General features: G+C 41.8%; 1 protein-coding gene across 4 annotated transcripts; it reads left to right on the top strand.

The window, feature by feature from the left end:
- The first annotated feature begins 4149 nt into the window (after positions 1–4149).
- Positions 4150–24409, top strand: enc2 (ectodermal-neural cortex 2). Of its 4 annotated transcripts, none has more exons than XM_029523495.1 (11): positions 4150–4260; positions 7439–7665; positions 7895–8000; positions 8326–8571; positions 8951–9040; positions 9138–9301; positions 11292–11439; positions 18043–18239; positions 22119–22224; positions 22356–22499; positions 22660–23046. In XM_029523495.1, the coding sequence occupies exons 2-11, from the start codon at positions 7484–7486 to the stop codon at positions 23044–23046; spliced, it is 1770 nt and encodes a 589-aa protein (XP_029379355.1). In that variant the 5' UTR covers positions 4150–4260; positions 7439–7483. The 4 variants fall into 4 exon arrangements, with proteins under 4 accessions (XP_029379355.1, XP_029379356.1, XP_029379357.1 ...); XM_029523496.1 differs by having other exon boundaries at positions 4166–4260; positions 7442–7665; XM_029523497.1 differs by lacking the exon at positions 4150–4260 and adding an exon at positions 5053–5119 and having other exon boundaries at positions 7442–7665.
- Positions 24410–26233: the final 1824 nt, after the last annotated feature.

The raw sequence follows: 26233 nt of genomic DNA, 5'->3' as shown, positions 1-26233 counted from the left end.
GTAAGGCTGGTGTTATGGATTGGATTTTTGATTCAGTTATTGTTCAGGTACACACAGTTGGATACACCCTAACTGATGTAACCAGAACGTGTTTTTGTTTTAAAGTGTACTTCCTCTCATTGTCCACCAGGGGCCCTTGTGCCCTCTAAAACCTCAAGAGTCCAGCCAAGCAAAGTCAACACAGTTGTTGAATGTCCTGGAAACAGATCATGACACTAATCCCGCCTGATGACACCTGAAGCAAGTGGTCTGCCTATACAGCCTCTACTGAACCGACAGTTCAGTATAAGCTGAAATTAGCTTTCAGAATAAAGCTGTGACCAGCTGAAAACATGAGTGAACATGTTCACGTTCTGTGGTGAGTGGGCACACACAGCTCAACTTCAGTTTGCATTCACCCTGTTTCATTGATTTCTGTGAAATGTTCCCATACTTAAAAAAAAAAAAGAAAAACAACTTGCTTTTCCATTCAAACAATTCATCTTCTTGCAGCACTTCCTGTAGTGTATTACAGTTAAAAGTGATGCAGCATGTGATTTTAGCATACAAGATAGAATAATCATGATCCAGATACCACAAGAATAGGGTTACAGCATCTGGATTTGCAATCAAATATGTGTAAGACACCTAATCAGAATGAAAAACAGAATTACAATCTTATCTAAATCTTATCTCGTAAATTCACACAGAAAAGTAATCTTTGTTGTTCTTTTGCTACATAACAAAGAGTAAAGCAACGAAAAAAGGGAAACAATTAGCACAATATGTAACTAATCCCCACAATTAGAAGGTTGATTTTCAAGCATGTGGCCTTTCTGTGTTCAGTTTGCATGATTTCCCTGTGCCCCTGTGGGTTTCTTTCCACCGTCCAAAGGCATCATGTTTATGTTAATTGGTCACTCTAAATTGTCCATAGGACTGACTGAGTGTGAGCGGTTGTTTGTCCCTGTCTGTCTCTGTGTGTTGGCCCTGCGATGGACTTGCAGCCTGTCCAGGGTGTACACTGCCCTCGCCCCATGTAAACCGGGATTGGCTCCATCCCCCATGACCCGGAAACAGATAAGTGGTAGAAGAAGAATGAATATGTAAATGAAATGGTCCCCTGGATCTAAAGAGTTGTTTTTTAGTGACTTTTTTGATTTATCCAATGTAGACAAGGAATATACACACAGTCCTGTGGAGCAGGATTCATAGGATTATATCATTGACCACATCAGGAGACCAAATTCCTGACCCAGCCGTGATCACTGCAAGTCTTGTCCTGGGTCAAGCCAAGGTGGATCAGGCTCAGCTTGTTTATATGTCTGTCATATGAGATACATACTAATGGCTTACACAATATTTGCTTGTTTTTTATAGGTGGTTTCCAGGTAGTTTACATAGGGTTTACTGGCATTTTTACTGACAAAAATGGCCCACTAGACCGATTTAGACCATCCCTGGTCATAGCTGGACCTACTTCATTTGAGAGGAGGGGAGAACTGGATCGGATAGTGGTCTTTCTCACTTCTGTTCAGCTGGTGTGATGTGCTGATTTTCTTCACGTGTATTCATTGTATCAAGAACCTCACTGAGACTTCAGGAGCTGGACTGAGCTCGACTTCCCATCAGAGATGAGTCACACATCTGACACACTGATCTTGGCCAAGTCTTCCAAGTGAATTGTACACAGAGGGATGAGACCATTCTGGCAGATCCACATTGCTCTCCCCACATGGAGTCTTGACTCCTGCCATCAGGGAGAAGGTTGGCCTTTTCTAGGATGCCAAAGTCTAATCATCAACCATTTATATGTAAGTCTGACTAGCTGATTAATTTAATTCAGTTTCATACAGTAGATAAGTACACCCAAATATCATCTGCAAAGCAGTGGAAAGTGATGTTGTGCTTCCTGATAATATTCCCTACCACACTCCTCATCGGGGATTCCATCCTTTGGAATGTCCGTCTGACAGGGGCGCTCACCCTGTCCTTTCCCAGCAGCACTGTTACAGATATAACAGAAAATCCCAAGTGTTATAGATTCTCATCCCCAGGCGAAACAAGTCGCCATTCATGTGGACACCAACGACACCTCAAAACAAGAGTCTGAGCTTTTAAAGCGAGACTTTACACAGCTTTTTAATAGACTCTTAGAGTTCCCAGCTGTGTGTTTTTATCTCCGGCCCCACCCCTACCTGTGGCAGGTGCATTGGGCATTTCAGCAAGCTGCTCAGCCTGAACACCAGGCTCTTCTCTGCCTGCAGCACCCACAATGTCAATGCCTACGGTATACAACACACGCACGTCACCACACTCTCCTCCCACCGGCCCAAATCTAAACAGTCTGACCTGTCTGCGAGGATTTTGCAGACCACTTTGGAAACAAAATCGATGACATTAAGTCCAGCCTTTTAACACATTAAAATGTAATTTTTAACACATTTGGACAGTCTCTTCTATCCGAGGAAACACTGGAGAGTTTTGCCCTGGTTGATGCAAGGACACTTGGTCGCGTTTTCTCCCAAGGAAAGCCCACAAACTGCCTTTTAGATCCAATTCCCACATAACTCTTAAGGATGTTTTATGGATTCTTTGAGGAACAGATTTTACATATGGTAAACTGCTCTCTTTAGACGGGTGTCTTCCCCACCTCCTATAAAATGGCGGTGGTGAAGCCCCTTCTGAAGAAGTGCAATTTAGACCTCAAAATTTTTAATAATTACCGACCTGAATCTCACTTACCATTTTTAAGTAAGATTTTAGAAAAGCTGGTTTTTAACCAATTAAATGTTTTTTTTTAATACAAACAATATATTAGAGAAATATCAATCTGGTTTTAGACTAAACCACAGTACCGAGACAACCCTTTTAAGGATTTTAAATGACTTCAGGTGTAACACAGACTCACAAAAACTCAGTCTTGGTACTGCTGGATTTAAGCGCTGCTTTTGATACAGTAGATCACCACATTTTATTGAATAGACTGAGAAACCTGGTGGGCCTCTGTGGTACTGTTTTTGACTGGTTTTGCTCTTATCTCAAGGATCGATGTTTCTTTGTATGTATGGATACATGCTCCTCCAGAATACATGAAATTCGGTGTGGAGTGCCCTAAGGGCCAATTTTAGGTCCAGTTCTTTTTAATCTTTACATGCTTCCCTTGGGGGATGTCATCAGGAGACATGGTATCAGCTTAAAGTCAAGTACATTTCTCTCCTGATGGACTGCACCTAAACGAATATCTGATTTTATTCCCATTTATGTATATAATTGTAAGCTACTATCTCTTACGGTTAAATGTAAAATCAATCGAGGAGTACATCCAAAATCACGCATTGACTCAGGTAGTAATTTTTTCTCCTGCTGTTTTTCTCCTTCGCTGCTGCAGCGGTGTTACATTTATGGTGAAACATCTCCATAGGCCTGAATTCAGACCTCCAACTCCATCAGGGTGAAATAACTGGATTTTTTTCTCGGTTGTCATGGTGACTCGTGGTATCGGGGCTCCATTGATGATGGCTTTTCATAGAGTTTGTGCACGCGCACAACTCAAAGTGAACCAACTCAGATCAGCTGTTCTGGAACCGGATACTCAGAGTTTGTTGACCCTCCTATCTGGAATACCCCAGTTATCTCTGATTGGAGCTTTCGGCTTTGTCTAGCCAGCTCACCAACAGAAAGCCCGGCTCTGTTGAGCTTCCTTCGTAGAATACCCCTCAGGAGGGGTTCATACACGGAGCAAAGCAAGCCCAGTTAAGCAACCACACTTTATATAACAAGCCGAAAAAAAATCCGCAACCAGCGACTGACGATATTTGCAAATGACTGTACAGAACAAGCCCAAAGTCGCTTATAATAAGCGGACCTGGAAACTTGTAGAGAGAACCAACGTGCTATTGTTTTGCGGCGGCCATCAACTCAGCAACTGATTGGCTGGTAAAGTGTCAAATTTGAAATGAGCTCCTCCGATTGGTTCTTTGCTTTTCTAATAAGACACAATGATTGGTCGCAGTAAGTGTCAGTCGCGGCTGCCCCCACTTCTATTGGCTAATTGTTGGTGGTATCAGCCGGCCTCTCGGATTGGTTGGACGGGTGTCAGTCAGCACACGGTCTAATACCATTGGCTGTTGGTGCAGCTGCCAGAGTTTCCTTCCTAACAGCAGAGACCAGCTGGGTAAGAGCAGCCAGCCGTATCGAGCGGACGTAAGCTATTGTCACAGGAATATGATGATTTTGTCCACGAGGTCGCGCGCTGTTCGGATTTAATTGCACACCTGGGTGAGGAAGACTTTCTGTTTGTTTTCCCATGTGTCACGTGGTCTCAATAGCGTCTCGATGGGTTTATTTCTGTCAGATATGTTAAATACGATCTGTTGATCTGACAGAAAGTGCTTAAATCGTCTCACACACCGTCGCTATTATGTTTTTGTGTGTGTTTACATGCGGCCACGGAAGGTGTATGTGTGCGCTTAAATACGGCCACAACGTGTGTCAGTGTGAGTGCGGTGTGGGCAGAATGTGCGTCCACCGTTTGCCTGTGCGCGAGAGACTGTGGTTTTGGACACAATGTGTGTGTATGTGATTGTGTGAGAGACTGTGGTTGTGTACACAGTGAGTGTGGTTGTGCACACAATGTGTGGATCCACTGTATGTATGTGTCTGTGTGGTTGTGGGGGGCAGTTAAATAAATAATGAACCATATACATTGTATGCAGAGTCAAGTTAGTGATAGTTAGTGAGACACAAAACTAATCTCATATTTTTACATCAATACAGTTCTCAGAGAAACAAAATCAAGATTCCAATATTTCACTGAGTATTTACATACTCCGGGTGAAACAAAATTGTGTTTCTCACGGGTTTCTAGAAGTGCCTTTTAAAGAAGTCAATAATAAATAATAGAGGGGAATGATCAATGGGGCAGCACGGCGGCATAGTGGTTAGAGGTGTTACCGCAGGTTCGGTTCCCGGGCCTGGGGCCTTTCTGCGGAGTTTGCATGTTTTCCGGTTTCCTCCTGCTGTGCATGTTAAGGTTAATTGGTGACTCTAAACAGAGTGTGAGTGGTTGTTCGTCTCTGTACGTCGGCCCTGCGACTGAATGGCGACCTGTCCAGGGAGTACTCGGCCCTCTTCCAAGGTGAGCTGGGATTGGCTCCAGCACGTGACTCAAAAACGGCTAAAAGGTAGAAGATAAATGATCAATATCTGAAGTTAAAGAAACTGACAATAAATAAATAGGCCGGCATTCCAAGGACACATTACATCAAAGAGACATTTAGCCCCAGTAAAAATCACTTGTTGAGATGAATGTGGCAGTTGTCAGTTTCTCTATATATATGTGTGCTCCACCTGAATCTGGTTATGAGTTGCCAGGTTGCCAAATCGCACATAGCATGTGGATTATGGGTTTACCTAGTGTGTCATATGCCACCTAGCACTTCACGGAACATCAGACATACAAATGCATGGGTCTGTGTTTAGTTCATATTTATAATAATAGTACTAATACTAGTAATAGTGAGCATTCCTGAGTGAACTCCGTAGACATCTTTTTAATATACACATGTAGTTTACACCTGATAAAGGGGGGACAAATGTTGGGTCTTAAACTGTGCAATTACTCATTATTTAACAATGAAACAAGCCTATGTTTTATTCACTCCTTGAGTAGAAATAAACTTAATGAAATGTGAATGATGAACAACATGTTCCGTTGTTTTATTCACTTGGATCGTGTAGTCAAACAAATTTTCATCAGTGATGGGAAAAGTAGGGTAGAAGTCTATTAGAGTCAGAATTAGAATTGCCTTTATTGTCATTGTAATTTATATTACAACGACATTTGACTGCAGCTCCAAGGTGCTTTCGAGGTAGAAGTAACAATGAGAAATAAGAGCTATTTGTACAGAATAAATCATCAAAATATATACAACTAAACAGGAAATATAAAATGTGCAAAATATCAAAAAGTACAAAGATGTAAGACAAAATTATATTCAGAACTGTGGAATGTGTAATCGGCTGATATTGCACAGAAGTATTTCACCAGAAAATATTGCACTGGATATTGCATGAGCTGTGTCAAAGTGCAGAGTGTTAACATTTATTATTAGATGATCTTTCATCACCTCCTTCCATTTAGATACTAAACATTTGCCAGTGTGAGCTCCTTTAAATATTTTTTAATAGAATTTGAATAACTAGGGTCACTATAGGTGCACTTGGGACAGATGAAGTGCATCGAAACATGCAAGCAACACGTGTTGCTTCAGTCCCTGGTAACAGAACATGTCCAATTTGTTGTTTCGCGAAAATAAGCCCTACTCTGCCCCTCCAAATGGTGTACATGCACAGTTTTTACATGTTAGTACACGAGTCCCCATCACTACAAGTAGGTTCTGAATCTGTCTGAATTTTTGATGACAAGAGTGGAAGTCCTGTCTGGTGATGGGAATAAATGATTTGTCTGACGTCTTAGCTAGACGTCATAGTGGCACAAACCTTACTGACAACAATTTTCTTGCAGAAAAAAATATGTTTCCTGTTGTTTTTACTGGGGCCTGGTATTAAATACTTCTTTTCTATCAACAGAATGTAATAATGATTGTAAAAGCTTTTTTCTGACTGCCATAAGACAGCAAAAGAATTGGCCATAAAGAAAACATGCTTTGAAATAAGATTCTACTGTAAAAATAGTAGAATCAAGCAACGTAAGGTCAACTTTTGTCTGGTCTTAGTCTGCCTCAGTCACACACAGTCTCAAACACACATAGACTTATACACACACAGTCACACAATCTAGCAGCAGCTCAATAACTGAATATCAACAGAGCAGCTGAAAAGACTCTGGAGGCCTAAAGAAGCAGGTTGTCAGTCGCATAACTGCTACACTGTACTTCTTTCTAAGGGTCAGTGTGTGTGTGTCTGTATATAAAATTCACTTTTTTAGACTCCTGATCCATGGTTTGTCAGACTTATGGAAAAGCAGAAAAAATTTAAAGAAGGGTAAAAGGAAAGCAAAGAAACACACACACACACACACACACACACACACACACACACAGTGACTTTAAGATCTGTAGAGCATAAAACTGTATGGATCAAAAATGACATCAATCTATGTATAACAGATCTATGTAGAATAAGACTATATATAATGGATATATTGCATATACAAACTTCTACCATCTGAAATTACCTTCGTTTCTGAGTTTGTTGTCATTTTTACAATAAAAACCAACAGGTAAGACAGAAAAACAGGCCACAACCTCACCCCTGATGTCATTGTGCTTGTTGTAAATGATTATAACATGAATCATAATGAAAAACAATAGGAAGAGTGATTGGTCTCAGACTGTTGAAACACAGCTCTGTCAGACCTGAACCCTGCTCATTGTTTGGTTGCTCAATTGGTTGTTTGTCTCATGTTCCTTTTCCTGTTTTCTTTCACCATTAGCAGAGACTTTAACTGGACTCTCTGGTGGCACCAGCTGCTGTCATCATGTCAGTGACTGTTCATGAAAATCGTAAATCCCGCACCAGCACTGGCTCCATGAACATCTCACTGTTCCATAAGCCTTCCCACCCTGACAGTGTCCTGACTCACCTTAACACAATGAGGAAACAATGTATGTTCACTGATGTCACCCTGTGGGCAGGGGATCGCTCCTTTCCGTGCCACAGGTAAATTCCCAGTCATATCATCAGACACGTGAGAAGGACCACATCTGCTTTGACTAAGGCGTCCTGGCTCTGTGTGTGTGTGTGTGTGTGTGTGTGTGTGTGTGTGTGTGTGTGTGTGTGTGTGTGTGTGTGTGTGTGTGTGTGTGTGTGTGTGTGTGTGTGTGTGTGTGTGTGTGTGTGTGTGTGTGTGTGTGTGTGTGTGTGTGTGTGTGTTCGGATTTGTGAACAGGGCGGTTTTGGCAGCATGCAGTCTTTACTTTGAGGCCATGTTCAGCGGTGGACTGCGAGAAAGTCTGGACAGTGATGTCAACTTCAGAGACAGTATTCATCCTGAGGTACACAACACAGATACTCTGTATTCCCACTGGATATGAATGCGGCTAACAAAGAGCTTTGATCTGAAAGTTTTCCTCTCAGTGCAACTCTCTCTCTCTCACTCATTCAGCAGCTCCCTCATTCACAGCCCCTGTCTCCCTCTCTGTCTTTAAAGCATTCATCTCTCTTCTAGTTTAACACTTCACTTGGCTCCTGGCAATACTTTAAGGGGGTCTCAGACTCCTGGGGAAGTTCATGTGGTGTGATCCTTGTATATAAAGCAGTATATCAGCTGATGAAACAACAAAGTTGAGGTGACACTCAAGGGCCTCTTTGCTCTTTCAGGTCCTAGAGCTCCTGCTGGACTTCGCTTATTCTTCTCGAGTCATTATAAATGAGGAAAATGCTGAATCCCTGCTTGAGGCAAGTGACATGCTACAGTTTCATGACATCCGAGATGCAGCGGCAGAGTTTCTTGAAAAAAACCTGCACTCTTCTAACTGCCTGGGGATGATGCTGCTGTCAGATGCTCACCAGTGTAAAAGGCTGTATGAGCTGTCGTGGAGGATGTGTCTGCTTCACTACGAAACGGTAAGGACCCCCTCCATGGCTGCATAACTGTCATTCAATCAGATGTGAGATGTTGGGCCAAAGCCACATAGATGGCCTGTAAGATAGGGTGTTTTTACAAAAGAAGAAAAAGAGTATGTTAATGAGCCATTTTATGATTGGGGAACTCTTGCCTACCCTTAAATTGCAGAAGAGACCAATTAACACTCTTTTCATTCAGTTAGTCAGATCTCTTTTAAAGGTGGGAAGGGAGTTGATTGAGTAGAAACCAAAAAAGCAAATGTCTTAAGCTTTATTGAGCGTAAGCATGTAACATGGGCCCTCAACTATGTTAAAAAACGTACATTGGTTTTAGACCTAGTGTAGATTAGACATTTGAAATGTTTAATGTCTCCTCTAGGTGAGAGAGTCGGAGGACTTCTACAGCCTGTCTAAAGACAAATTGCTGGAGCTGATTCTAAGTGATGAGCTGGAGATAGAAGATGAACAGGTTAGTGATCTTCCAATCTTGTTTTGTGGCAGTAGACAGACCATCTGAGGTGTCTTTTCAATATTGGATGCTTGATGATTAATTTCACTTATGGCAGGTTGTATTTAACTCTGTGATGCGCTGGGTGCGGTTTGATTTGGAGCGTCGGCGACATCATCTGCCTGAACTGCTGCGGGGCATCAGGCTGGCTTTGCTGCCCTCCGAGTGTCTACTGGAGGCTGTGGCCTGTGAGGAGCTGGTCATAGCGGACAAAAGGAGCAGGTATGCAGACTCTCAAAGGCAGATTCTGCCAACATTCACGGAGCTGTCTGTGAAGCATTCAGATGTGTGGTCTGGATATTGCGGGTTTTACAGTTTTTATGCATTCATATTTGATAGTAGATGGCCAAGAGACTGACAGGAGAGAGAGAGAGATGAGGATGACATGCGGCATATGTCCCAGGTTACAGTTGAACCTGGGACACTGCAATAACGTGGCATGTGCTCAAACCGCTTCACCGGTTCTGTCTAAACTATCACACCATAACCCTGAGAAACTAATGATGAAAAGGTAATAATAGCTGACCACAATAATGCTAGACACAGTGTCTTGCTGTTATTCCTCCTGCTATGGTCTTGTCTCATCTTCTCTGGCCTCTCCATACACAGCCTAAAAATAGGTTCCTTAAATATTAATGTTGCAATGGACACATGATGCATTACAGGTGTGACTGCTTTGTTCAAAACACCCACAAAAGCAGTTGTTGTTTAATCTGCTGAGGTGGTGAAGGGTCAGCTGCTCTGACTTTACTCTAGGTGAAAGTGTTAAGTCCTATTGCTTCTTCAAAATGGACAGAACTCATTTTGGCTGAGGTGGAAAAATGGGGGGGGGATCATATTCAGCTACCTGAACCTGTAGTGGGAGATTGATAAAGCAAAAATGCATGCTTTTGCCAGTACTTCATAGAAGTAGGGGTAAAAATGGTGATTATCTTTAAAAAATGCTCAGAGATTTTGCAGCTTCTGGTGGTTTTGTAGAAGCCTCTAACATTGCTTGAGTGATTGGCATGCATACCATGTTATTGCAGTGCCCTGCGTTTGATTCAAGCTCCATACCTATGGTGTAGCCCACCCCCCCATAATAAATAAATAAATAAATAAATAAATAAATTATTCATTGTCAGCGTAGGTAAGTGCTTTATCTGCATGGTTGAACTGGGCTAACTGGCAGTAAAGCTTCTGGTGGTATACTTAATGGATTAGGCATGGACCAGACCTAATGCTCCACAGAAGTCCCACAGTACCATTAATAGGAAGAATTCAAGTGGCCAATAATTTCGCATTCAGGACTGACACCTTTTTGACACCGTGGACCCTCTGCAGGAGGGACTGAGGGACCATTGCTATGGGGTTAGCACTTTTATTGAGGATTTTCTCTCAATAATGTATAATATAAATAGATTTATTTTTACTGATCCCCAATTGAGATGTATGTTACAGCACCAAGTACTCAGATTTAAAAGACGCACTGTGAATTCAACATAGACTGCAAGAATATTAAAGCAAATATACACACTGTACAATACCAAAGTAAACAAACTATACAAGGTACAATGTAAAAATACAATATAATTTTATATTTTATATTTTTCCTTGTTCGGGTTCGCCACAGCAAGTCAGCTTCCTGCAACTTGCATGACTAATTTGGCTACAGTTTTACCCCAGATGATCTTCCTGATGCAACCCTACCATTTATCCAGGCTTGGGACCAGCACAAGAGTACAGCTAGTTGGGGCGCTTTGTGGCTGAGATTCCTAGCCGGGGAATCAAACCCCAGTCTCCTGAATACCAAGCAGGTATACTCACCACTAAACTCACAAATGATAAGATAATTAAATAAATAAATAAACAAAACCAGATAAACTCAGAAGGTGCAAAGTGATGGATGACCAAGACCAGGGTTATATACACAACTCTACAGAACGGATTTTAATATTTTCTCTGGCAGAGATTAACTCATGACAGAGGTGAGTTACTATACAGAGTTGTGGTTTGGGGAAGTAAAAATTCCCCGTATCCAGGCTGCTGCTGATGCTGCTACCCCAACAGACCACAGCAAAGAAGAGAACACTGGCCCCAACTGACTGATAAAAGCTTGATAATTATACCGGGATATTTAAAAAACAAAACTTCTCTTTTCCTTTTCCTCTCTCTCCTCTCCAAAACTTCAATTTGGGCATTTGGTGTATTGAGGTTGTACCTTTCCCTCCAGGTCAATAGTAGAGGAAGCCATGCAGTGTAAGAAAAGAATCCTTCAGAATGATGGAGTGGTCACCAGTCCCTGCGCTCGACCTCGTAAGGCAGGACACACACTGTTGATTCTGGGTGGCCAGACGTTCATGTGTGACAAGATCTACCAGGTAAGAGAAGACACAGTGTGCTTCATAGTTTGCAGGTCTGACAGATTCAACATGAACTGAGTGTGTATTTAAATATAGATGTTGGAGGCAGGAGAAACTAGCAACAGGTTACCAAGCAATCCTTTTTTTACATCCCTACTATGCACTAGGCAGTATGTGTGCACCTTGTGGCCTTCGGTGTGTGAGTTACAGGGTGTGTTAGAGGTAAAGGTGGGCACATATGATGGTATTAGACAGTGAACGTTTAGAATGTGTTGACAAGCTGTGAAAGTGGAGATATTGTCACATCATTTATAGTGCACATTGTATTCATTGCAGTTCTATCTTCTTGCACAGACACAGAGGTTTTTTGTTTTTTTTTCTCAGATAAATCACACTATTTCCTCATCCACTTAATGCCTGCCATCGAGACAAGCAGATCAACCAATCATACCATTCTTTTCATTCCCTACGCTATTTGATTCAGAGAGACTGAACCCATGACTGAAGCAGAAAGTGGGAGGGAAAGAGGAAGGAGTTGGTTGATTTTAAAAAGTATTCTATGTCTGTTATGCGGAACTGATGTGGCTTTTTACCAAATGACAAGCCTCAAACAACAGTTACATGCAAAGTTTGCACATTGAAGTCTGCAAGTAGGTTGGCAACACCACAAACCTTTTCACCTATCTCAATAGACAATATCTCTATCAGTATTGTTACAGCCCGGCTCATAGGCTGCAACAGAGGAACGAGTGGAGATGAGGTATTTTCAAAAAGGCAGTAACTTTATTCACAAAATATCATAACTAATCAAATAAATGCAAATTTCAGTGTTAGTCATCAGTAGTGTAGGGATGCACGTGCATTTGTACGTAAAACCAAAGAAAATAGCAGTTGCTGACGGAGTGTGTGGTCAGGTGGAGTGAGCTGGAGAAAAACATCTGGGGAAGAGGGCCTTTACAGGCACTACACCAAGCCAAGGTTTTTCTCATTACCCTACGATCAACCCGCCTTGACCAGAGTCTGCAAAAAGGAAGAAAGCAAGCCAGCACATCCATACTGGCATGGAGGGGTCGTATATTGAGAGTTAAGCAGTGAGGAGACCAGCCACATCTCAGCCAGCAGAGGCAATGGATAGAATTAAAAAGAAACAAACGGTTTTAAACCAGGCTTAAAGAAGCAATAAGTATGGGAAGTCGAGCAAGCTGTGAAAGAGGTACCAGATAGATACCTTTTACCTAGCAAAAGATTTGATTGATACATTTTTATTTGACCCTTCTCAATAAGCAATTTAGTGTTTTCCCTTAGGAAGTATACTAAAGACTATGCTGAATAATAGAATAATTCTTTATTGCATTACTAAAAATTGCCATTTTCATCTTCCCATTTTAAATAAGCCTTGAATCTTGTTTGAAATTGGCTGATTCCTTGCCACTGTTGCCAAGTGGTTGGGTCTTTTTAACTACTCCCAGAGTTTGGTCTACACAAGGGCTGTTGCTATCGAATATTTTAGTAATTGAGTATTTTACTGAAAATTCCATCGCTTATTCAATTAATTGGATAACAGATATTTTTGTTTAGTTAAAGAGCAATTGTAAAACAACATGAGAAAATTAGATATTTCACTTAATAATGAACAATTGGTTTCCCTTTTTAGACAATCAACATTTATCTTTATTATCGCTTTTGTTGTTGTTACGTCTTTCCTCCATAGAGACAGAGCACATTTAAGCCCTGCCCTCACCAGAGAGGAAAACACTCAAGAGCGCTCCATTGACTTTGTATTTTGTGAAGGTGTCTCTTGTCACTCTGTGTGCCAGCAAACACAAACAAATGCCCAAAAGCTTCTGTGTGGTAGGGTGATCTACTAACAGGGTAGTACCTGATCTAAGTTGTTAGAAGCTGCTTAACAGGAAAAAGGAGCTTCTAAGCTGGGGCCAATCAGACATCAGGGGAGGTATAAAGGAGGCTGGAGGAGATACCATTGGGGGACCGTGTCTTACTGTGTCTTCTTTCGATTTAGTGAGAATAGCCTTTGAGTGTGCCTTAGTTCTCAGGTGAAATTGTGAAAGCTTACGGGTGTAGCGACATTGTATAGTTTAAGCTGTACTGATTTGGTCTTTTTGTTAAAACAAGCACATAATTTTTAGTTTGTAAATAGCTTAGAGTGACTAGTTACATATTAGTTATGCAGTTGCATATCCTACTTGTCAATTAGTTATTCCCTTCCCAGTCATAATTATTTTTTAGTCCTGTTCTCCCTTAGACCCAGACCAGGATAGAACAATCCTGCTTGTCCGGGATATAAGGGGATTTGGGTGGGTTTGTAATCCTTTTTTTATATATATATTACTTCTGGCATTTGTGTCTGTATGTGTTGTGTAACGTGTGGAACAGCTTTCTCAGCATAGGTAGGTGAATACCCAGCTGAGCCTGATTGGCTCTTCATTCAGGCACTCTTATGTCATTTTGCCCTTTTTATTTAGCATATGAATGTTACCCCTCTGATGCAGGTAGAACAGTTGGAGGAAAAGTGGCCATGCATGCTGCCTCATTTTGACCCCAACTCTCCTGAGTCCTCTCCAGGTTGTAGGCTAGATGCGTGGCTAAATCTCCGCTTGACTCAACTCAAGTCAACTCAACTCAACTCAGGGGTTCTTAATCTTTTTGACTTCTGGGCCCAATTTTCCCAGTAAAAATTGTTCCTCTGCCATTCCGCGGGGGGGGGGGTTACATGCCATGGTGTGTTTGTAGGGTGTGGTAGTGTTTGTGTGGGTGGCAGTGTACAAATTTTCTCAGGTGTGGTGGTTCTAAGCTGGAGCCTATCAGACATCGGGGATATAAAGGAGGCTCGAGTAGATGTACTGATTTGGTTTCATTTTAAATTTTTTCATATTTTACAGTGAATGGTTATAGTAGGACTGTTTTTAAATGATATTTTGATTTCACCTGAATAAATGTCTACAGTTGTATATCCTACTCCAGTATTATTTTCTCCCTTCCCTCTCTATTCCCTAATTATTCTTACGTTACATTAGCCTTTATTTATCCCACAGGGGGGAATTCACATGCACACACATATAGTCCACTCAGTACACATAAGCGGACTGTATAAAAATAGGGAATGGAAATGTAGAAAAGAAAATATAAATAACACTATAAAGAAAGGTATATAGCAGCATATTACAAACAAGGCAGTCATTGCACCTTGTACCTAGTACATGTACAATATACATGTACTAGGTAAAAAAGAACCTATACAAAAGGCAGTGCAAATATGGAGGATGTGTAAATAAATAAATAGATATGGTACACACATGGTGTGGTTGTGATAGAATGCTGAGGATATTGCACATGGTTCACAAGAACAGAATATAGAATAATAATAATAATAATAATAATAATAATAATGCACATATGGGAGCAGAGCACTGTCATCCTCGTTTCCCCCACCACCTCCACAGACTTGAGGCTGCAGCCCACGACAGAAGCAGCTTTCTTAACCAGTTTGTTCAGTCGCTTGGAGTCCCCGTGCATCCTGGGGGGGGGGGGCCTGCCCTCCCAGGGAATGAGGCGGGGCGGGTGGTGCCCATTAGGATGGCTGCACTGGGGGGCAGGGTCTGGTTGAGGGATTTCCAGATTCCTTTGGGCCCCCTCAGGTCGCTGCACCTGCGGCCCTCAGGCTGGGGGCCGGTCCCTCACTTACCTGCCTCCTAAACTGCACTTATATCATGTTTCACCCACCACCAGTGCCCTTTGACAGCTGGCTGGTGTTGACTTGTGATGGCTGCCGGGGCAGCTGTCGTGCCCCTCTTGCTGTGCTTAGCTGTGGAGTGGGGTCTGATTGGGGGACATCCAGATTCCCTGGGTTCCCCCACACCTATGGGTCGCCTGGGCAGTCACATCTGCAGCCCTCCCGCTGAAGACCGGTCCCTAACTTACCTGCCTCCTAAATTGCACTTACAGCACCATGGCACTTCACCCACTAGACACTTGCCACTACATGGCTGTGAGCAGCCACAGCTTCCAGGGAGGGCTGCTGATCTGGCCAGTCCTCTCTCTACCTGCGCTGTGGAGAGCATTGTGCTGGATGGAAGGGCAGTGAGTGTGCTGGGGGGTTGTGTGGGGGCAGAAGGGAGGGGGTTAGGAGGGGCAGTGAATGTGGTGGGGCGACAGGGAGGGGAATGTGGGAGGTAGTGAGTGAGCAAGGGGGTTGTGGAAAAGCAGCAGGGGGAGTTGGGGTGCCAGTCTTTTGTGTAGCTGGGGCTCCAGTCAGGGGAGGTGGCAGCAGGGCTGGTTGGGGAGGGGTGACTGATTGTTCACATCTGTTGAGGTCATTCACCCACTCCTGGTCTCCAGCCAGCTCAGGTCTGGAGTTGTTATGTCTTGAGATTGAGTTCATACTACTCAGAATCCCACTGGCATTGTTCTGCAGTAGTTGTTCTTGTTAGTCCTACTGTACTTGATCCAGTCCAGGATGTAACGTTAGTTTTATGTTACTTCTCATGGTTATTTAAAAGCTATTTATATACTGAGTACTATCTCGAAAATCAAGTGAGGTGAATAGACTGATTTGCTAGCTGTATAAACTTGCTTCAATCTAGCAAAAGTGTGCTTTACCCAAGTAGTGGTGATGTTTATCTTATCTCTTATCTCTAGTCCATCGCAACACCAACATGAGACAGACAGAGACAAACAACCACTTGAACTCGCACTGTCGGCATGCATGTCTTTGGGCTGTGGGAGGAAACCTGGGCACTCCTGAGAAATCCCACGTAAGCAGAGGGAGAACATCCAAACTCCTAACAGAATGGCCCCAGTCCTGGGAATTGGAAAAACAACCTTCATCTATCTATCTATCTGTGGTGCAGTGGCCACATGGTAGGCTGACTGAGATACATACTGTTATATGAACCATGAAACCCAATTAATTATATTTTTGGCATCAAATTTTTGGATCAAAATATTGTATAGCTCTCCCAGTGCTTGTGTTGGGAAAAAAAATCATACTTCTCCAATGTTGTTGCTCCAAAGGGTAACCAGGCAGGGTTGCCCACTTTCTCCCTCCCCTATTGATATAATTATTGAGCCACTCGCAGCTGCAGTTCAGCAGAACAAAAATATTCAAGGAATTGATAAAGACAGCAAAAAAGTCTTTATGCTGTATTATGAATATTATGATGTATTACTTTTCCTATGAAACGTCTCAACTGACAAATTCTCAACTATCTCTGACTACTCTATTAATTGGAGTCCCAGCGGCCTGGGCCCTGTGTGTGGGTGGAGCATGGCTGCTAACCCTAACCCTGGTCTGGAGCCAGTGTTGTGTATAGTTACTTTGGAAAGTAGTTTATTAGGTTACAACCTTACCATCTAACCCTAACCCTAAAAGTAATCAGTAACGTTACAGCGTTACATATGAATAAAAGAGTTAGAGTACTCATGCGTTACCAAAAACCAAAAGCCGTTTGCAGCGCCTCGCACATGCTGCAACTTAACTGACACACACACACCCGCCTTTAAATGCACCGAGAAGTCGTGACAATGCATAACATCAGTAATCCAACCAAATTAACTCTGCAGGATAACAATAACAGGAAAGACAGTCAGCATGATGCCACACAGCGTTTTATTATTATTTTTTTTTATCACAGAACATATGAATCAAAACTCACACCTACCCAGCCAAGGTAGCTTATATATGAGCACCAAACAAGATTAGGTAACTCCTGAATTTTTTTTTAACCCGAATGCTGTTATGAAAGTGCATAAAGTGCGCTTACTTGTCAACACAATCTGAGGTAAACAGGTAGCAAATTCAGATCCATTTAGAAATTAACAACCAGTCAACGATCTCTTAGAAATTTTAACAGCTGCCTCGATGTCAAAAAAATGATAACAGGCCGAATACCACGAACAATAAAATCCCTCACTGGCACACAGGCAAATGACATTACATGTAAATTATATGTAAATAAATATAAGTAAATATAAAATATTTACTTTAATGACAATAATATATAATACATGAAATACATGAATACATGAAAAAAGTAATTAGAGTACCGTATCGTAACGCGTTACTTTGTAATGCAGCATCTAATGACAAACCACAGCATACACATACACACACACACACACACACACACACACACACATATATATATACACTTGTATACACACAAGGTGCACAAGTCATATTGTATGGAAAATCCTGCGATCAATGCGCTCACAGTTTATGTTGCTATCTTGCCTGTCCTGTTTCTGTTCTCTCCTTCTATCCACTCCTGAGCCTCAGCCCCACAGCTTTACCAGCAAACCAATACCATTGCCAATAAAGTTAAACACAGATGACGACAGGAGTATGTCAGACTCCTTCTTTGCAGAGTTACTAAACAACAAGGCACCAGGAGCATTCATACTGACTGCCCCAGCTGATGAACAGACAAATTAAAAAAATGTGTCAGACTTGGTTTGTCAAGTAATGGAATGGTAGGAATACAGCATCAAAATGACCCATATCATGTGTGTCTAGGTTTTGTTTCTCTGATGTGTTAACAGCATTCCTGTCTATGCCCTTCCAAAGTACCACAGAAGAAATCCTTATCCTTGAAATGTTTTCAGGTTGACCATAAAGCCAAGGAGATTATACCTAAGGCAGACCTCCCGAGCCCCAGAAAGGAGTTCAGTGCATGTGCCATTGGCTGCAAGGTTTACGTTACAGGAGGTAGAGGATCAGAGAATGGTGTGTCTAAAGACGTCTGGATCTATGACACCGTCCATGAAGAATGGTCCAAAGGTGCACCGATGCTAATAGCCAGGTGAGTTATACACAAGAAAACATACCAAAGCATGTTTAGTCTCTGAATACTTAATGTATAAAAATGCATCTCCATATAGTTACACTGTGTAGGGTGATTGACCTTCATTTAGAGGTTGCTCATCTCTGGGCTGTGGCTTCTGCACAGCTTATCTTATATCTTATTTATTTACATTATATATATATTATTATATTACAATATATTTATATATTGCTGAGTTATGGACAATGAAATAATTGATGTCTCTAAGTTTATATTGTAGTTTAACCTTAAATGTTTATATGATCAGGGGGTGGTCGTTTTACAAAAAACGGGATCGGAATCATAAGATATTTTAAAGACAACAATATATAAAACAATAGAACTGAACAATGAGGAGTTTTTGTCACTTTGTGGACAATATTTTAATGACAACAATATATAATAGAATTTATCCATCTATCTTTTATTTATGTAATTTATGTATTTAATTACTTGTTAAATTACTTACCAATATCAGTGTTGTACAGCCAGGGGGGATATTTCCCTTCTGACAGCCAAGCTGGGTCAAAGTCCGACATGCGGTGGTGAGCAAACTTTTGCTGCAGGTCGAGGGCAGGGTGTGCAGAACTGTCGCTGCTTGGGCCCGGAGCTGCTCTGGCTGCTACTACCAGAGGAGCGACTGGTGTTTCCATCATCGCCCTGTGAGCGTTTAAAAACACTGATATTTTTCTTTGCTTTTCTTGTGACATTTTCCAACACTCGCTGGGGGAGTGTGCGCACATCAAGGCAGAACTCCGCTGTGTGTGATACAGAGCGCAGAGGAGAACTGTGCGAACATGGAGAGACAAAAATGACATTCTGTCGTGTAGATAAAATAAATAAGATTACCATGTTCTTAAATAAAAGCACCACGTAGCTATAGACATGTACTATAGGAAAATTAACCTTAAATGACGTCTGTTGTGATCTGGCCCTATATAGAAAATGTAATAAATTAATTTCACCTTCTGGGGGGGTGGGAGGTGCCGTTTGGAGGGCGGGTTGCCCCCCTAATATCATGGTAGGGGAAACACTGAGGAGCAAAGGACAGGTGTGAGACAGCTGATGAGACAGGGGAGGGCTGTATTGTTTTTGGACCACTCCCTTTTTTTTTGTTTACATACTGCAGTGTAGGCCTAATTGTGCTTATGTTTTGTTGTGGACACTGCACTATCGAGATTATAATAAAACTTCTATTCGGCCCAAGCAAGACAGTGACTGTTTTTTTAGAGTACGTCTGGACTGCAGGTCTCCTCTGAACTAAGGAAGGCGGCTGAAACCCACAGACGATAGAAAGGCTGCCACATTTTGTTCAAAAACATCGCAACCTGTGGATATATGGATGATCCAACTCAATGGAACAAGCACAGGACTTTTACTGACCCAGACACATCGGCCTCAGCCTACTTCTGAATAAAACTTGCACTCAAAATTAGAATGAAATGCAACATGGTTCAAGAGGTCAGATACTTATGAAATGTTTGCGAATGAACAAGGAATATGAAATGAGCTCTGCAAACAAAGGAACAGTGTTGATAAATAAATTGATCTGATCTGTAAATAAAGAAGGAATAATGGAAGAAATAATGGATGCAGATAAAATGCTGGTTGATGCTGCTGACATGAAGGAGAGATTTAAATTACTCAGTGCGTTGCACAAAGGGAAACTTGGAGCATGCATGTTGAGGAAGTGGATGAGTCTGTGGCCCTTTTTCGAAGATCACTGAATGATTTTTAAGTAGGTTCATGAAATAGTCTAAACACTTTTGTCTGAGGAAACAAAGGAAAAAATAACTGATTGGTATAAACCAAAAATGTCCACATTTGACGATTTCCTGAAGGATGTTGGAAAATGGGAAACTTCTCAAACAGATCCGCAGTCACTCATTGAACCCGAGGACAGTATTTCCATAAAGAGCTGCACTGCTATCCCGAGCAGCTTCTATAAAAAGGAAACATGCGCTGCAAATGGAGGCTCAATAAGCACCAGATGGAACGAATGGGGTTGGAAATGAGTCTGGTTGAACAAGATGAAAAGTTAAAGGTGCTGGAGAACTTTGAGTCTCGAAATGAACACTTGCCAACATCTGAACCACAAGAGCAGCACAATGATGGTATGAATTAATATTTGGAAACTTACCAGGAAAAAGCAGATGTGACAGCAATTCTTGGAGCTTGGAGCAATTCACAACACCCTCCTCCAAAGATATCTGAACCACCAACTGAACTCACTAGCAAGCTCTCCACAATAAAATAAGACAAGGTCGAGAAGAAGACTTCTCCATAAACGGCAACCGATGGTGGGTTTAACAAGCGATGACAAGCAATGATGACAATTTCCTGTCTGCAATGCAGAGAAGAAATGATATTGCTGATTTATTTGCTTTGCAGCACAGGCAAGTATCACTGCCAGTACGTGAAATCCCAGTTTTTGATGGAAACCTGCTAAATTATCAAACATTCATAAGGGCATTCCATCATGGCATTGAGGAGAGAACCAATAGCTACCAAGACATGTTAAATTACCTGGAGCAATATACATCAGGCCCCTGCCGTGAGTTGGTTAGGAGCTGTCTTCAAATGGATGAACCAGGCTTTATAGAGGCAAAGAGACTGTTAAAGGTGCATTTTAGAAACAACATAGTGATTGCAAATGTTGATATAACAAAAGCTCTGACCTGGAACAACATAAAGGCAGAGGATGAACAAGTGCAAAGTTATGCACTTTTCTTAAGAGGCTGTTGTACTGCCGTGAGAGGTCTGCAGTACATGGAGGAGCTTGACCTGTCGTCCAACTTAAAGCTCATTGTGTCAAAATTTCCTTATAAACTAAGAGAGAGGTTGAGAACTGCAGCTTGACATTTTGGAGCAAAGAAACATTAGAGCAGACTGCAGGACCTTGTGGCTTTTATTGAGAGGCAAGCAAGCATACTACAAGATCCCCTCTTTGGTGATATTCAGGAATTCGGGATCCTTTCACACATATTAAGACTTTAAAGGCCAAAACCAAACAAATTTAAAGGCAAAGGAAGCAGCTTTGCTACCACAGTGGCAATGGTATCTGATAGCACAACACACAAGAGAAATCACCCATTAACATCAATTTGGACCCCGATACACTCAGACACATCATGTGCTTTTTGTGCTGGCTAACACAATTTGGCTGAATCTCAGAAGATATATGCACAAGCTCATGAAACTTCAATTGAATTTCTCAGAGAGAATGGATTGTGTTTTGAATGCTTGAAATTGGGACATTTGAGAAGAATAAAATGTCAAAGTTGTCAGTGCAAACACCCCACTATTCTGCACATAAAGAGATTTGAGACAGACTCTCACAAGGCAAAGCTGAACAGTTTTGCAGCTAAACCAGAGGAAACATCGATCAGCAGTGCTCTTCTGTCATTTGGAGAGGGAGAAGGAACTGGGGGAGGGAATTTGGTAAAAAATATGGTAATGTAATGATATGTGACATATTTACATGTAGGCTAAAACTCAAATGGCTCCACATACTAGAGAAGAACCTGCTTGTACTTAGGTCAGCGTTTGTCACCGCTGAAATTATTCTGATTATTCTGATAACCTATACATACACCAGTACTTGAGATTGCAGCAAAGTGTGTAGGGTTCAAGTAGAGTGATATACCTCAATGTAGATAAATACACATGTATGTTGATACAAGGAGGTGTATCAACATACAACCTAACATGCGTTTATTTGGATTTTGGGAGGGATCTGGAGAATCTGGAGGGAGCCTATGCAGAAATGACAAAGGTGGGGGTTTCAACCCAGAGCCACAACATGAATCAGATACAGTCACAAAGTCTGACACACAATGTGGCTTCTGTGTCCTCCAGGTTTGGCCATGGCTCGGCTGAGCTGGAGAACAGTCTGTATGTGGTGGGTGGTCACACAGCCATTGCTGGAGTGTTTCCTGCATCTCCATCAGTCTCCCTAAAGCAGGTCAGTGTTTTTTTTGCTCACAGGCTTTATCTCCATATGTAAATGAACAGTGACCTATGTGACTGTCATGAAAACATTGTCTGTATTATGGTTTAAATGAGCACCAACTGTGTCACTGTCATGTGCCCCAGGTTGAGCGCTATGACCCTCTTAGTAATAAATGGACTATGATGGCTCCTCTGAGAGACGGTGTCAGTAATGCTGCCGTGGTCAGTGCCAAACTCAAGCTCTTTGTTTTCGGTGGGACCACCATCCACAGAGACAAGGCCTCCAAGGTGGGTGTGACTGAGACAACAGCTTCTGTTAGAAATACCACTTGTAATAATAAAACTGAGACTACAGAAAGAAAAGTTGGGTTGATATTGGCTGATATCTTGCTTTGTATCAACACCTACTTTCACTGTCACTTCCAATTTCTTGTGTCTATGTGTGCAGGTCCAGTGTTACGACCCTGTTGGAAACCGCTGGCAGATTGCAGCAGAGTGCCCCCAGCCATGGCGGTACACAGCAGCTGCTGTCTTAGGAAGCCAGATCTTCATCATGGGGGGTGACACTGAATTTACTGCTGCGTCTGCTTATCGCTATGATTGTGAAACCAACCTGTGGACTCGGGTGGGTGACATGACATCTAAACGGATGAGTTGCCATGCTGTGGCATCAGGGAACAAATTATATGTGGTGGGGGGGTATTTTGGGACACAGCGGTGTAAAACGCTGGACTGTTATGATCCCACATCAGATAGTTGGAGCTCCATAACCACAGTACCTTACTCACTGATCCCCACAGCTTTCGTGAGCACTTGGAAACACCTGCCAGCCTAATAAAGTTTATTAGCACCTGCAGGTGCCGTAACAGCTGAGGGGACAGCTCTCTAGCAGCCTGTCAGTGAACATGTCACAGTCTGCCTTTGTTGGCCTAATGGAGTCAGTGTACAGTATAGATGGGGCTGCCTTCTACAGGCAGAGCAAAATTTCTACAGCAGCAACTTAGAGGCAGCAGACATTTATTCATTCATTCATTTTGTACTACTTATCTGTTTCCAGTTCACAGGGGGTACTGGGAGGATACTGGAGTACTCAGAGAAAACCAATGCAAGCACTGCACACAGAAAGGCGCAAGGCCCCCTAATCAAATCCACAAAGTTCTTGCTGTGAGGCAACAGCGCTAACCGCTATGTTGCTGTGCAGACAGCAAACAATCAGAAATGAAATGAATTTTTTTAACAATCTAAATATCGGGTGCATTGTTTGTGGTTAAAATTAGCTGAGCCACCAACTCATATTCACTGCATTTCTCTGAGGAAACTGAATCTGGGACAGATGGTTGTACATTCTTGAAGACAACCAAGAAACTTAACAGCCTTTCCCTTGCCTACAGTGCTGTCCTTCAAACCCTAAGACAGTTAAGCATCTTCAAATCCATTTCCACTTCCTCAGAGAACAATTATTTAGTTGCTGATTACCTACACAGACTTCACTGCACTTTTTACCGAGGGCTGGTAAGCTTGCTGGCTCTTGCAATGGTTTACCTGCCGCCTGATTTAATTCTGTTGGAAAACAAATCTATCATTTCAAGTAATTTTTCAATAACAGGAAGAATAACAAACATAAGTAAGTGCTCTTTTTTTGTTTGACCTTTTGCCTGGCTAACAGACAGTAGCTGTGTCGGTAGCTTGTTTCTGCCTTATATCGTTAAAAGCAAACAATGGATTAACTTAGTTAAGTACAGTGCTGACATTGGAGTATAAGGACTGATCACGTATGTGTGACTGACCTCTGACATCTGTGCTTGTCTTCATTAATTGAGTGCTAAAGTTTGTGAACCATCATACCCAAGTCAGATTTCAAAGCCAATGAACTTCTGACCCCACCAGAACCCCCTTTTTCAGGTCTTGATGTCTGCTGTAGAAAGATTTTTAAAGCTTCCCTCTGAAGTCAGCAACTGGAGGGTGTTGGGCTCCATATATTGGGCCAATCCTCTACCTCCTTCACTTTGACTTTAGGACTTTGTCCTGACTAGTTGAACTAGCCAGTTAATGGCAAACTAGATAGCTGATGTAGTCATACACAGAAGACAGGATTTTTCTACGGACTTCCTAAACAATGTGAGAAACCTATGGACAGTCAGAACAGTCTCATAATGAATGAACTCTCGCGGGGCTTTTCTCAAATGCACATGCTTTTTTTTTTTTTTTGTAGTTGTATTTCGGACTTCACAAATGTAATTTTGAGGCACACTTGTAATATAAATTCACGGAGCATACGAATCAATGAATGTGCATTTAAAAAATCTATACATAGAATTTTGTGACTGATCGGACGTTGCAGGTCAACCGTCGCCATTGGCTGATAAAACTGTCAATCAAATTCATGTTTCTGATTGACAGAATTATTAACCAATCAGGTGTGTTTGCTTTCAGCCAATCATATGGCCCCTTACATTTCTTCACACTTAAACCGTTGCCCTAACGACCATCGTCGTAACAAACGGTCACATATTATATGTTCATTCAAACATTTGACTTTGCTAAGCAGGACAATGACATAATTCAATGACATTACATGATTTACAATGAGGGGATAGTCAGACAAATGCTGCTGACAGGTTGAGGTTGTTTAAGACTCTCCATGCAATTGGCTGAAAACAATACATTTGATTGATAGCTTTATCAGCTAATTGTGATGTTGGTTGACCTGCAACGTGAGGCCAGTCTCAAAATTCTGCGTACAGAGTTCACAAAACGCACATTCATTGATTTGTATGCTCCGTGAATATATATTACAAGTGTGCCTCAAAATCACATTTGTGAAGTCCGAAATACAACTACGAAACAAAGCATGTGCATTTGTGAAAAGCCCTGTGAGAGTTCATTCATTATGAGACTATTCTGATTCCATAGAAACCTAACTGACTGAGGAACTGCCGAGTGGAGAAGTGTGTGTGTTTGTTTGTTTCATGTCTTATTACTAAACCATTCCAGTATGGGCTGTCAGATGATGATATTCAGTCAGGACTAGTTTCCCAGGAGACTAAACCCATGGTGCATTTCATGTGCTGAATGGAGGGACTCAGTCAGTCATGGGTGTGTCTTCTGAACATGTGAATTCAGTTTCATCGGGGTAACATGACACCTTCAGCTGTGTGAATTGTTGTTAGTTTGCGTTTGTCACATCAGATGCTCAGCATCATACATCTTGACATGACAACAGACTTAGTTGATGATGGACCTTAGATGATGGATCTTACGCTAGATGTATCACTAACAGAGTTAATAGCTCAGTGACTGACAACTATGTTATAAACACAAACTGAACACACAAACCTTCTGTCTACAGCACTGATGATGAGGTCACATTAGCAAGAACTATAACCAAATGGTCAGTCAGCTGATGACTGACCAGATTTATATATATACATGTTGACAAATCTCTGACAGTGTCTTTTATCCCTGAGTGCCAAAGTGTTGAGATCAGTTTCATCATGACAGAGGAAACACAGGACACGTGACAAATGATTCCAAATGTGTGCTTCACAGGACATGGATGAGAAGCACAGAACAGCCTAATTTTCCACACAAGTCCTGGTTCCTCCTCCACCCTGTAAAAAGTGGCTCAGTGTATGAAGATGGCTTGTGCTGGAGAGTTAGGATTAGTCCTTGTCCCTGCTCAGCTGTTTACAGCTATTATGTTGGTTCACTTTGTGTAGTTAGATTTTAATGATGTAAAAAGTGTACTTGAGATTATTTGTCCAATACTAATGTTTATATGGAAAATTAAAATGACTTTTTCAACCATTACCATGTAGTTCCTATGTGTGATGAAAATTAAGCTTCTTTATTATGAAGAAGATTCATGTCTGTGCGTCTTTTTACACAATATCAACCCAACACAACTATTTCTAGAAAGAGTTTGGTTGAGACCAGGGGCCTGTACAAGAATGCAGGATTTGGAGCTATTCAGGAAAATTGAGATTAAATCCTGGGTTTTGCATCCTGAAATGGGTCATTTC

This window comes from Echeneis naucrates, chromosome 16 (assembly GCF_900963305.1).
Source record: "Echeneis naucrates chromosome 16, fEcheNa1.1, whole genome shotgun sequence".
NCBI lineage: Eukaryota > Metazoa > Chordata > Actinopteri > Carangiformes > Echeneidae > Echeneis > Echeneis naucrates.
Note: the sequence above shows the minus strand (reverse complement) of the source record. Positions and strands in the feature narration are given on the sequence as shown.

Bases quoted from the DNA above. Each gene is read 5' to 3' on its own strand.
- enc2 (XM_029523498.1), top strand. From the start codon at position 7,484: ATGTCAGTGACTGTTCATGAAAATCGTAAATCCCGCACCAGCACTGGC. The intron at 9,041-9,137 runs GTTAGTGATCTT...CACTTATGGCAG, and splicing joins TGGAGATAGAAGATGAACAG to GTTGTATTTAACTCTGTGAT. The intron at 11,440-18,042 runs GTAAGAGAAGAC...AAATGTTTTCAG, and splicing joins TGTGTGACAAGATCTACCAG to GTTGACCATAAAGCCAAGGA.